The 12,665-nt window shown below is 35.9% G+C and overlaps 1 protein-coding gene across 22 annotated transcripts in view; it reads right to left on the bottom strand.

Annotated features, from left to right (window-relative positions):
• The window catches only part of AFDN (afadin, adherens junction formation factor), a 131,620-nt gene that overhangs the window by 79,693 nt on the left and 39,262 nt on the right, over positions 1-12,665 (bottom strand). For 18 of the 22 annotated variants that reach the window (XR_005104787.1, XM_037391072.1, XM_037391082.1 and 15 more), the window contains exons 4-9: positions 12,406-12,569; positions 11,064-11,224; positions 9,888-10,045; positions 3,518-3,629; positions 2,933-3,100; positions 1,312-1,356 (exon numbers count right to left, since the gene is read on the bottom strand). Coding sequence is in view for 21 of the 22 variants with exons in the window: in XM_037391072.1 (XP_037246969.1) it covers positions 1,312-1,356; positions 2,933-3,100; positions 3,518-3,629; positions 9,888-10,045; positions 11,064-11,224; positions 12,406-12,569 (808 nt within the window). In the remaining variant the exon portion in view is untranslated. The remainder of the gene's footprint in view (positions 1-1,311; positions 1,357-2,932; positions 3,101-3,517; positions 3,630-9,887; positions 10,046-11,063; positions 11,225-12,405; positions 12,570-12,665) is intronic. The other 4 variants (XM_037391079.1, XM_037391089.1, XM_037391080.1 and 1 more) reach the window with 1 other exon arrangement.

Raw genomic sequence — 12,665 nt, 5'->3', positions numbered from 1 at the left:
CCAGCAGCAAACTTACTAAAATTGTGCGACTGCACAGGGCATGAAACTGAATTCTGCCAGGTTCTTCCACAAGAATATAAACAGCCAATGTTTTGAAAGAAGGACACTTTCACAGGAGTTACTTCTACAATAAATCCAAGTATCCTGAAATCCATTGTTCCAAAGAGACAGAATGGACTCTGGAGTACTAAGACCTCTTTTCACACTCTGAGATAAATGTTTAAGTAATTGCAATTTTTTTTTTTTTTTTCCCCAGTGAATTGCAATCAAATTTTAAGCTTTCTGCTCAGTGGTCAGATGTTCCTACACAGCTTATCTATGCATACTAGTTCAGCACACTCTGCAGAACTTTTCTCTCTCTGGAATAATGCTGTTAATGAAATGGAAATCTGAATTCAAAGAGTTGAGCTTTGGGAGGTGTAAGTTTGAACAGAGTTCTTTAAATCCCAGTATTGTACTCCATAGCCACAAAGGGGTGAGCAACAATGACAGACACACAGTACTTTTATAGCAGTCTAGAAAACAAATGAGGAAATAGATGCTAAAAAAACTAGGGAAAGAAAAAGGTACTTTGGTAGACGTTTCACAGTGAAGAAGAAAGTGGCTTTGTATTCTTGTCTATTTGACCAAACCAGGCCATACCTGCACATTATACTAAATTCTAAGAAGAACTAAAGATCCATAAAGATTTGTAGGGTATCAATTTCAAATGTTGCAGATACAAACTGAAAAAGTCTCTACTGTCTAACCTGGCTAAATCTCTTTGACTTACACCATTCATGTTAGACAACACCACAAACCAGGCAGAAGAAATACTAAAGGATGCTATGGAACACCACAGAGCAGAAAAGTGAGGTCACTTCACCAGTAGTCCAAATACAATTTCACATAAAAATAATCACGGATTTCATCCACTGCATCAATGCGGTCAAACACTACAAAGTACAGTTAAGTTCCATGCCATTTACCCATTTCACTTTTGAACTATGAATTTTACAAGCTAACGGATCAAAGAACATTTTTCTTTCTACCACAACACTGCTTGTAAACCACCCTGTGAAGTTTAGTTCTTAACCTTAACTGGAAAGTTGAACTCTTTGGATGGTAGCACATTCATGACCTAATTGATGTTTGTTCACAGACTGAATAATTAAATGGCAGCTGACAAGATAGGTAACTACTTGACAGAAGCAGTCCCTTAGAAAAAAAAATAAGCAAGATAGCCTTTCATTTGTCAAAAAGAAACAAAAGATTTACAGTCAGTGATGTTTTTAGTGACTAATGAGAGAACAGTATTAAATATAGCGTTACCTTCATAAGCGTGATAGTTGTAGTAGGCAAAGTGATTCCTTCTCCCTGGGGTTAGAAACACATGCAGAGGACCCAGGTGAAGGCAGCACCAGCAGGACAGATACCATGCAGAACATGCGGAAGAGGGCAGGAAAAGACAAGACAGGAAAGGGTGAAACTGTAGCCAGAAAACACTTATTCAATTTATAAGGACAAAGCGCATTAAACTCTTTCAACTTTAGAAACTGCATAGAATATAAAGACATCAATACTACACAGTTACTGAATGAAACAATCCTTATTGTTTAGAAAAGCGACAACAAGCTGTTAGAAGAAAAACATGAACAATAGGTCAGTCCCACAGGCACAGTGCAACAGCATTGCCACCTGTGGCATTTCAGATTGGTTTTCCTCTCTCAGCTAATGGATGTCTTGCTCCACTGCCCAAGCACAACCTTTTAATACTCAAGGAACTAGGCTGCATCAGAAGTAAAAGTTCAAAGCACAAGAAATTGAAAGTACTATTAAAAGAAGCCAAAATCATGCAAATCAAACCTCAGCATGTAGAACACCATATAAAATACATTTAATACTTAATATAGTCTCTGTAATGCTCATTTTTTTTTAAAAAAAAGGCAAATGAAAACAAAACCAAAACCAAAACAAAAACAAAAACCAGCACTACTTGACTATGAAGTTAACCTTTTCTTGCAGTTCTGATTAAAGTTTTCAGCACTGATTTCCAACCTTGCTTCCTGAAACTTAAACAACCAGACTTTAAACTGTAAATGACTTGTTTGGATCCCTGAGCGTACTCAAGTTACACTTAATAAGAAAAAAGAGCTGCAAATAACTGAATCACCAAAAGTGAAAGCTCATATCCAAATCTGTAAACATGAAGACAACAGAAGTTAAAAGTAGAAGTTATATGTGTTTTATCAGTTGCGCTATAAACATCCAAGCTCCCCTGGCTGTTCCTAGATCATAAAATTAATTGTAAACTGCAATGCAGCCCAGAGAGTTGCAACGATGCCAAAATAAACCCCAGCACTACTAGTGATTTGAAGGTTCCATATAGGCTGAAAAATGTTTAGAAAGTAAGCTTGATTTTAAAATTTCATGTTCTTGTTCTTTTAAAAATGTATTTCTCATATATGGCACTGTTAAATATATCTTACCAGGTATGTTACAGTATCCTTCTGAATGTAAATCAAACCAGATTTAAGTAGTGCTTTTCTGGTTGCCTCCCCCACACCACAAAAAGACACGTTAAACTATTTTACTTATTACCAAGTTTTAAACCCCCAAATCCAAAGGAAGTTGAAGACTGAACGATTTCATGATTTTTTTGGTTCTTGAAACACTTAAAACTTCATACTTTAAACCGTGGCAATACAGACAAAGTCACAGTCAATCATTCCCCATCTTTTTTTAGTCCAAACATTTGCAACTAAAAATTCAGTATTACAGCAACATGCAGCCCTACTTCTAGATAGCTCTAATTCAGAACCTGACATCAGAAGAATGACTGATGTGATATTCACTTACACTGCCAGACTTTCTTACACTTCCAATGAAATTTCTGGAAAATCTAAATGACTATGTATAACAATTTTGGCTATTACATAACCAGCATTCTTACCTGGGCTTAATTCTACCAGGTATGGTAGTTTCTCTGGAGGAAGGCAAGAGCCGTAACCAGACCCGTCAACTCTTTCCTTCCCCTTTAATGGCTTTCCATCAATGATTTTCTTGGATTTCTTTGGGACATAATCAGGAGGCCGCCTCTTCAATTGAAAGACTAGTATTCCTAAAACAGAGTATCATACATCCTTTGAGTCTCACTATCAGTGAACAAGCACACATCCAACATCTATTACTTTTAAGTGTTCCTTAGGATTACTTTCAGCTTACTAAGTTCCTGACACTACTTTATGTAGTTATTTTTAAGTTAAAACTATTTAAAACATTAATAGCATACTTCCCCACAGTGAATAATATAGAAACTTCAGTATAAAATGCAAACTCTTTCTACTGCCTAAAGATCTATTACTATAAACAGTGCTGAATGAAATAGTAATTAACTCTAAATGCACCTAGAATTAGAAGTGCCTGAAAAACAAAACACTTTAAAATGTATGTTCAGATTTCTTACTTTTCAGGGTGTCTGCATCATTAATTTACAACATCCAAGGCACAAAAATCTCTTAAAGATTTTTTGACATACCTTTATCACTAGGCCACTCCCTAAATATCTGCAGTGGACACTCATCATCATCAAGGATAGTTTCTTTAGCACCTTTATCATCAGAGTGCTGAGCACCAGGAGGCAACATGACCTAGAAAAGAACCATTATCAGTTTTCAGAGCTGTTGGTGGACAATTAGATCAGAGGGTTCAGGGATGCATCTTCTGATTTTCTTTGTTAATTTATAACAACAGATTAAGCAAAAAAATTCAGTAAACTGCAATGGGTTTTGCTTTCCAAGACTTATTCTCTCTCTTGCCTCTTGTTACAGTTAAATCGCACTTCCCAGCCGCACCACACATATTTAAAAAGCTACCTTACACTTAAGGTAGACAAGACAATCTTCCAGTAAACAAAATTAATCCAATTTCTCAACAGCTAAGCAAAAAGCAAAGAAAGAAAAGCAAAAAGCAAAGAAAGAAAAGCAAAAAGCAAAGAAAGAAAAGCAAAAAGCAAAGAAAGAAAAGCAAAAAGCAAAGAAAGAAAAGCAAAAAGCAAAGAAAGAAAAGCAAAAAGCAAAGAAAGAAAAGCAAAAAGCAAAGAAAGAAAAGCAAAAAGCAAAGAAAGAAAAGCAAAAAGCAAAGAAAGAAAAGCAAAAAGCAAAGAAAGAAAAGCAAAAAGCAAAGAAAGAAAAGCAAAAAGCAAAGAAAGAAAAGCAAAAAGCAAAGAAAGAAAAGCAAAAAGCAAAGAAAGAAAAGCAAAAAGCAAAGAAAGAAAAGCAAAAAGCAAAGAAAGAAAAGCAAAAAGCAAAAGGCCAAAAAAAGAAAAAAAAAAGAAAAAAAAAAGAAAAAGGCAAAAAACCTACCAAAAAAAAAAGAGTAAGACTTCTTCATGGAGGTGATAAGCAAAAAAATGAAACTGACGCTTCCTTATTATCTCACACATTGGAACCAGCCTTTCATTTTGCTAATGCCATTCTGCTAATGCAACATGCAAGTATCTTTAGAAACGGGAAGACAAGCTCGCAAAGAGAATGTCATAATACCTTCCACATCATTGTCTTATCCAACCTTTACCTGCTCTACAGAGACACTACAGGCATGACTGGAGCATTTCACACAACTGCTTCATGCTGTCTAGCTTTAAGGAAGAACCAAAACTAAGTATACTTTGGGAACAGAACCGCAGACGACTCATAACTTTTACAACTACATTCTTAGAAGACGGAGGAAGGAGAAAACCTTGATTCATGAGTTCTGACTCTAAAAGAGACACAGCCTGTGATTTAATGCACATTTGCATTACTGCTCCCCACAACCATCAAGCATAAAACACAATGACAGGCAGTATTATAGTGCATAAGTACCTTCTAAGTTAAAGATAGATCTTTCAAAGTAAAAAAACCCAAAACAACACACAACCTACTCTTTATTCCCTCAATGTTATTTAAATTTATACACAGCTCTATTTTAAATCAACTACTCAAAATTATTCCCATCTCTGAACCATGACCCAGGTAACACCTTCTGAAGTAACATGGCCATTGGCAACTGCACGGTGCCTGCTGCAGCCCTCAAGAGGCTTTTCCACTCCTGTTTGTCACCTCCTCCCCACACCCATTTTGGTGCTAACCAAGTTCTCACAGATCCACCCCAAACACCCTTTCATCTTCTTCCAAGAAGGAAACAAGTACATTTAAGATCAAATGTATGTAACTGAGTCACTGGCCGTTCTCTAAGACATCTTCTATGCAAAACCTGGCTAAACCTAGGACTAATTAAATTACCTTTAAATTAGATTTTCAAATAGACAAGGTATTATAAAACAAGGAAAACATTAAAATGTCTAAACCAAAGGGAACCAGGAACACATCTACACTCAGATCTTACCTTGGCAAACCACTCTCTTCTATTTCACATCTCAGATTTTAAAATCAATTATATCTATAGGATAATTTTGATTAGCTAATTAAAGTAACACTGTGTTTCAAGCCTTATTCAACAAGCAACAATTTTTAAATTCTAAAGCCCTGGAAAGAGAAGGTAACCAATTACAACACAAGAACTACATTCTACAGCATGTGTACCAGGGGCTGACCAATACTGGACTAGGGAGCAACCCGAAGAAAACCAAAATGCAGTGAAGTTAGAGGACAGATGAGATATAAATACATAGGTGCTACTACTTGACTCTGATATTACTTCTGCACTGGAACTTGGATGAGCATCTGTAATTAGCACTAGGCTTAATGGCAGCAACGGTAAACTAGAGAAGTGAGAGAAAAGTGGTCACAAAAGCACTAATCCCCTCACCCCTGCAGCCTTACCATTCCTCCCATCTCTTGGGAAATGTGAGCAGTAACTCAGACATACCTCACTTAAAAGACTGTGTATGACCTACCCTGCAGAAAGACACAAAACACCACATCTGAGCTTACATAGGCCAGCAGACTTCTAATTGTGATAAAGCCATTTTAGAAAACATTTCTGTGTTTTAGGCGAATGCTGCCTCACCATCACCCACAAAGCTGAAATCCCTACACTCTAGGTTAACAGAAAAACAAGGGAACAAGTTTATATTACGATTGGGTTTTGGCTTATGGGCAGTGATTTGCTTTCATTTTGAAAAATAGGAGATGCTGTTAAATATCCTTTCATGAATTTGAATCCACACAGACTGCTGAGATCAGGCACAGATATCTCCCTGATTTCTGTGACAGCGTAAGAAACCGAGTTAGGTAAAACCAGCTTAAGATCACAAGTCTTGGAAGCAGTTTGTCAGCTGACAACCTATGAACTGAAACAATGCATAACAGATAATTAAGAACAACATACTCTGCTTCCTCATAATTGCATTCATGAGCACATACAAATTATCGTAAAGCCATTCCAATCTACACTTATCCATTTAAAATGCAGTGAAACATGCAGAAAATCCAAGCTAAGAAATTTAAATGAAGTCCATAGCAACTTAGAACTTCCAAGACATTTGCTGGGATAAACAAGTAAGGGAAGATAATACCTAGAGGCCTCTGTGGTAAGCAACAGCTACACAGAAAGTTATCAGACCTATCCTTAGCAAAAGTTTCACAAAAAAAAACCCATGTTGTAATAAGTCTTCAATAAGCTCTTTTGTTATTTTAATGCTTTTTAAATAAAAACCTCCTATCTACTGCATGTTTTAGTATATCTGCTTATTTAAATGAATGAATCCTTGATTTTCCTTACAAGTTGGGAACACAGGCTCCGCACATGCCCCTAAAACGAAAAAAAAAAAAAAAAATACAACCAAAACACTGGAACTTGCTAAGAAAATATTTAATGCCTCATGTCTGTAATGTCCATTTCTTAAAAAAAAATCCAAACAAAAAAACCACTCACCCAAAACCACAAAACCAAAACTAATCACCATGAACCACGTGTATTTACTTGACATTACTTACACCTTATCCTCGAGTAGAAAAAAAATAACAGCACGCTAAAACAAAAGTCTAATCAAGATTCAACTTGAGAGATAACTGGTTTCCCGCATGCTTCAAACCTTATGCCCTAAGTGAGTATGCACAGGTAGCTTGGAATGTCCAATTAATTTGACATCTTGAGAGACGTGCAGTGAACCCTGTATTATTCAGAGAAACTCAAACCAAGCAAACCGAAACAAACAAAACATTGGAACAAATGTACATCTGTTTGATTACATAGAAAAGCACTTTGGAAGAGGGCATAAAGGTACAGCCCGACACACCACAAACCAGGGTATGGAAGCAAGCAACTAACAGGAAACTGCCATTTACAATAAAGGTTGTCAATGGTAACCATTAAGAAAAATTCTTACAATGTTCATCCTTCCACTCAAAGTTCAGAACTGAGTGAACTTTACTACAGGTACTTATGCAGCCTTATAAAGCTCTTGTCATGTAACTTAAAACTCATCTTAACTATTAAGTAAATTTCAGCTGCTTAAGTCTTTGAAGATGCTTCACCTACCACCCAAAGAGAATAAAACATTTTTAACATCCCAACCAATAAGAAACTGAAGTTATACATTCCACTGTACACTGTTTTAAAGCCAACAAAAATAATAGAAATGTGTGCAAGCCAGATTTGTCTTCCAGAGAACACGAAAAAGACAGCTATGAAACTTCAGTGTAAAGAAGTACCAATGACCATGACAACCTATTTAGCACCATTTTTGTTTCCAAAAAAGAAAACAATGACGAAAGACACATGGAGCTAAAGCTAGGATATGTTAACGTTTCAAGCAATGAAAGCAACTTCATAAAATATTCAGCAAAAAGAGATTTTAGAAATTAGGTTAAAAATACTCAACTTTTTTTTAAAAAAGGATTATCATATCTAAAACCCAAGCACTACATCAGAAGAGGCACTAAGAAAGGCCAAGTAGATTTCAGACAACTACAGTGACTTATGATGAACAAAACAGTAAGGTCTCACACACTTAAAGGTTTAAAAAAGATCTGCTATTAGCCAGTGTAGACCACTCACATATTTCAAACATTAACCTAAACACACAAGTTACACCAGTATAGAAATATATATTAAGAAGATGTGCTGCCCAGAAAAGACAAAATATTTTTCCAGATTTGCTTTCCAGTAAACTAATTTAAATCAATTTGCTTCACAGCAAAGACTTTGTTAATCCTTCCCAAGATGAAAGCAACATTCCTCAGACTATTTTCTACATTAAATAGCCCCACACAAGATCAGAGAACAAGGGAGAGTAAGAGACCACCACCACAACAGTGACTTGCAGTAGTTTCCCTGCTAAGTGTGCAATCGCTTCAAAAAATTCCCTAGAACATAAATATTTTGTAATACATCATAATGCCATCTAACTCTGAACTAATCAGACTAATGCAAAACTAGCTTCCACAATTCTCTTGAACCAGCAGAAAAACGAGCATGTCAAGCCAGCAGCCTGTTTAGTAACATTAATGATTGAGAATCATGGATTCCATTTACAGAACCGACAGCATGAAGATAATTGTCATAATTACACATAGAAAATACTTTGCAGCCAAAACTGAAAATCAATTTTTAGTATGCTGCATCATAAAAAAAAACCTATTACTTACAAATTTATTCCCCTCTATAATAAAAAACTATGTAAAATTTTACTGAAGTTAAGCAAAACTAAACTTTCACAGTTGAAACCCCTCTCACAGGTTAATGAAGACAAGGATACCCTGTCCAGAACTTCATTAAAAATATGTCTAGAATTAAGACAAAACTGTTGAAACAATAAAACTTAAGACTAGTTCACTGTTACAAAACTACAAAAGCACTACCAGCATACTGTTTCCTTGTTTCTAATCCACAGCTAATTATACCACTAGAGGCTGTAAGCACGGCAGAAGTAGACACTAAGGTGATTCAAAGATATCATAAAACACGTATCAGAGAGCAACTTTAAGACCAAAGATATATCCACATCCCTTAGAGCAGCTAGAAAGTGCAGAGAATAGCAAATAATATACGCTTTCTTAATGCTTTCCCAGTGGCACCTTAAGCACTGGAGAAGGGATTGGGGAAGAGAATACAATATGATGAGATGCAAATATTTCTCCCTTTTTTCATCATTTTAAGGAGCAATAAATGCAAATTTATTAGACAAGCAATAGCCAGAAATGTCATCAGACTAGACTCAAACAAGGATGAAATGCTTTCAAGTCTCACTATTCTGCTTCAGAAGACAACAGGGACAGAGGTTTGTAACCTTTTATCAGTACTGTCTATGGGACTTTTTGATAAAGCCATAACTCTAAAACAGTAATTCTATACAATTCATTTAGTACTCGTAAAATAATTAAATTCTAAAAATAAGCCGAAGTTTCACTTAAATGTTTTACCTTTTCTCATGTGTAATGAGGGTGAGCTGCCGCTGAAAAGTATAAGGCAACAGCATGTAACACATACCTTTTGTAAGGGAATTTGCCTTGGCACTTTTGCCTCTGAGAAGATGCTCTTAGTTCAGGGGAATGATTTTGTGCACAAATGGCACAAATTTAGGTATCCGCAGGATTAACTATTAAGTTTATTTATCTGTGAACCATAAACACGCTTAGTGGTATAAAATCACAGTGCCAAATACAGAAGTATGTTACTTTCATTATTAATGTTTGTCTATGTAGCAAGTAATAATTTAGTAAGATTGGAAGATTTAGGTCTGAAAAACAAACCTGACAAATCACTTCATAATTCCCAAGGCTGTTAGAGTAAAAATAAATAAATAAGTAAGTGTATGTGTGTGTGTGTATATATGTACACATAAAAATAAATATATGTTAGTTGCGGAGCTACCGATGCCTTTCCGATTAGTTTTAAAGCTACTGCAAGGGAAAAAAAAAATACAAAGCATTAGAAGATCGTGACTTAATAACTTCACTTACACGTGCAATACAATAATCCTTGGGATTTTCCTTCTCCAGACCATATTTTTCCAGTGCTTCAATAACTGCAAAGTCTGCAGTATCTGTAGTGGACAGCAGGATTGTCTTGTACGGTATATTTGGTTTTAAACTGTCTGCATAAATTCTCAGTGTCCCACCTTGGAAAGAAAATTTAATTAACAACGTTATCAGAGAATAAAAAGACAGACACGCAGTCATTTATTACATTTCTAACAGAATGTAAGAACAAACTCCTTGCAGAAATCATTTAATAATATAAGAATATAAGAAAAGTTACATAACATCCTCAAAATAAATTTGTTTCTGCCACCGGTAAAAGCCTCCAGTGATGCTTTCCTGATTACCCTAAGAAAGTCTTTTTTCCCAGTACTTCACCGTTCTTATTATTACCTGAAGTTAAAATGAAACAGTAACAATGACTGGATGAATAACTTTTCCCATCCTGACATCAAGTTTGTGATGACCTTGGAGAATCTCCCCTCTCTTTTAAAAGCCCACTTAGGATTTCCCTCAGGTGATGTTTTTTTTTAACCCCTTCTTCGCTACTCTTCCATGGACAGAATTCATCATTTGAGCTGTTAACAGTACTAATATTGCTTCATTCGCTTATTTAACACTGATGTTTATACAGCCACTGTTGTCATACACCCTCCCCAAGAATGTGAAATACTTAATCATTGATATTCACAAGATCTACCAGGACCCTTCCTGCAGACCTGAACAATGACTCCTTGCCATCCCGTATTTGTGCTCCTGATTGCATTTTCACATTCAGGTCATCCAGCTTATTTGTAGTAAAACGAATGACACTTATTTCAGAAGACTTCCTCAGTTCGTCAAGTTTACTAAGTCTAATTGGGTCCTTCCTTCTTTCCCAGTTTAGCACTGCTGGCAACAGCAATCAGCATATTCTCTCCCATCACTCTGCCCATCACCGAAAGCTTTGACTTCCACTCATCACAGAATATACTCCTGTGGAATCTTACCTCTACAAATCCTTCATTTAGTTACACCATAGATAAAATTAACCATGAAGTGCAAAAAGTGTTAGAGACAGCAGAAGTTAAGTCAAATTTACAGGAGCTGCTGGCCTTAAAAATACTCCTTCAGTAAAGTGTTTACTGTTTACAAATCAGCCAGAAGAAACTGAAGTACCCGAGTCTGGCCTGCCATCAGAACTGCGAAATTCCTGCATTCTCTTCTCCAGTTTTTGCTGCCGCCGCCGTTTCATAACCACCTCGGGATTGGATATTGTGCGAGTGAAGCTGGTCTCAGGCATATCTTTGTAAACCTCAGCTGCAAGGCGAGAATTCTCACTGCCAAGTCAGTTTAAATAAAAAAAAAATAATTTCCATTAGTAGCTTACAATATGCATATCCTCATCTATTCATAAAGGATAAAAGGCAAATAGAATCCATATACATAGGACATAGGAGATCAATTAAGTTACTGTAAAATGGTTCTGCGTGAACTTCACATTTGCTAAGATTAACACTGTTCACATACCCATGATCACCTGACAACAGCCAATTTAAGTTTGATTGCTAGTTTTTAAAGAAAAAAAAAAAAAAAAAAAGAAAAAGGCCTTCTACATCTCGGGGGCAGGGAAGAGGGGGTAAGACACTAAAGAAACTTTACATAATACCCCTAACTTTATTCTGCTTTACAATACTGAAAATCATCTGGAAGCACAGTTAGCACGTGCTTGCAGCTCATGCCTTTTCTTTGGCTAATGCACTTAATTATTTTAAATTAAAGTAGAATTGTATTTAAGAGCAAGCTAAGTAATGGTGCAGAATTCATCTCTGAGAATCACTTATGAATTAGTAAGTTTTCACCATTCATTTTCTTTCTGGGCATCCACCATGAATGATTTTTTTTTTTCTGATGTATTACACATGAAATCTACAGAATCTGCTACAAAGTTTTATTTAATGCAGACCTTTCTCAGTTTTCTAGTCCTACATACAGTTATTCATGCCTGACTCTTTTCTGTACAAGGATTAATGTCTCAATAAGTAAGGTACAACAGCCTTGGGAGAAGAGTCAAGAAACCTGAATAATTGGTTACCGTAATACATCTCAAAGAAAACCAAACTGATAGTCAGGTGGCAAGTGAAATGCAAACACCTACTCATACTAATTTTTCTGGCAGAAGACAGAAAAATCAAACACAGAGAGAGGAATAAACCCACTCTAGGGTAAATGCTCAAAAATAAACATAGTGGGGAAAGTCCATGTCACCAAGCATGTGTCAATTTCTTACAAGCACAAAAAAAGGCAGGGAAAAAAGCTTATTTCATGGTTTAAAAACAAACCTTGCAGCAAACTGTACATACAAACTACAGAAATTGCCACCACATATTTCAGTTTATCATGATACTGCACCCACGCCAACTACTTACTTTTCAAAGAACAGAACTTATTTGGTAGAGAGGGGGAACCCTTTAGAGTATGACATAGGTTATATGAACTGATCAAAGATTAACACACTTACATATCATCCCCATGAAGAAGTCTATCATCTTTATCTGACGCTTGTCGCAATGCCTCTTTTTCACGCCTCTTTTTTTCTTTTTTTTCTTTTTTTGAAAGAGTTCTTTTGAAATTCTGAATTACCCCCTCTTTTTCTTGTTTTTCAGGGCCATTACTCTGAGCCTTCTGAAATAAATAAGTTTAAAACAACTTCCATCATTTTTAGTCCAGTGAAAAGTTATTGGTTTTCACCTTCCAGATAAATCTGATTGAGACATAGCA

This window comes from Falco rusticolus, chromosome 6, assembly GCF_015220075.1.
Source record: "Falco rusticolus isolate bFalRus1 chromosome 6, bFalRus1.pri, whole genome shotgun sequence".
Lineage (NCBI taxonomy): Eukaryota > Metazoa > Chordata > Aves > Falconiformes > Falconidae > Falco > Falco rusticolus.
Note: the sequence above shows the minus strand (reverse complement) of the source record. Positions and strands in the feature narration are given on the sequence as shown.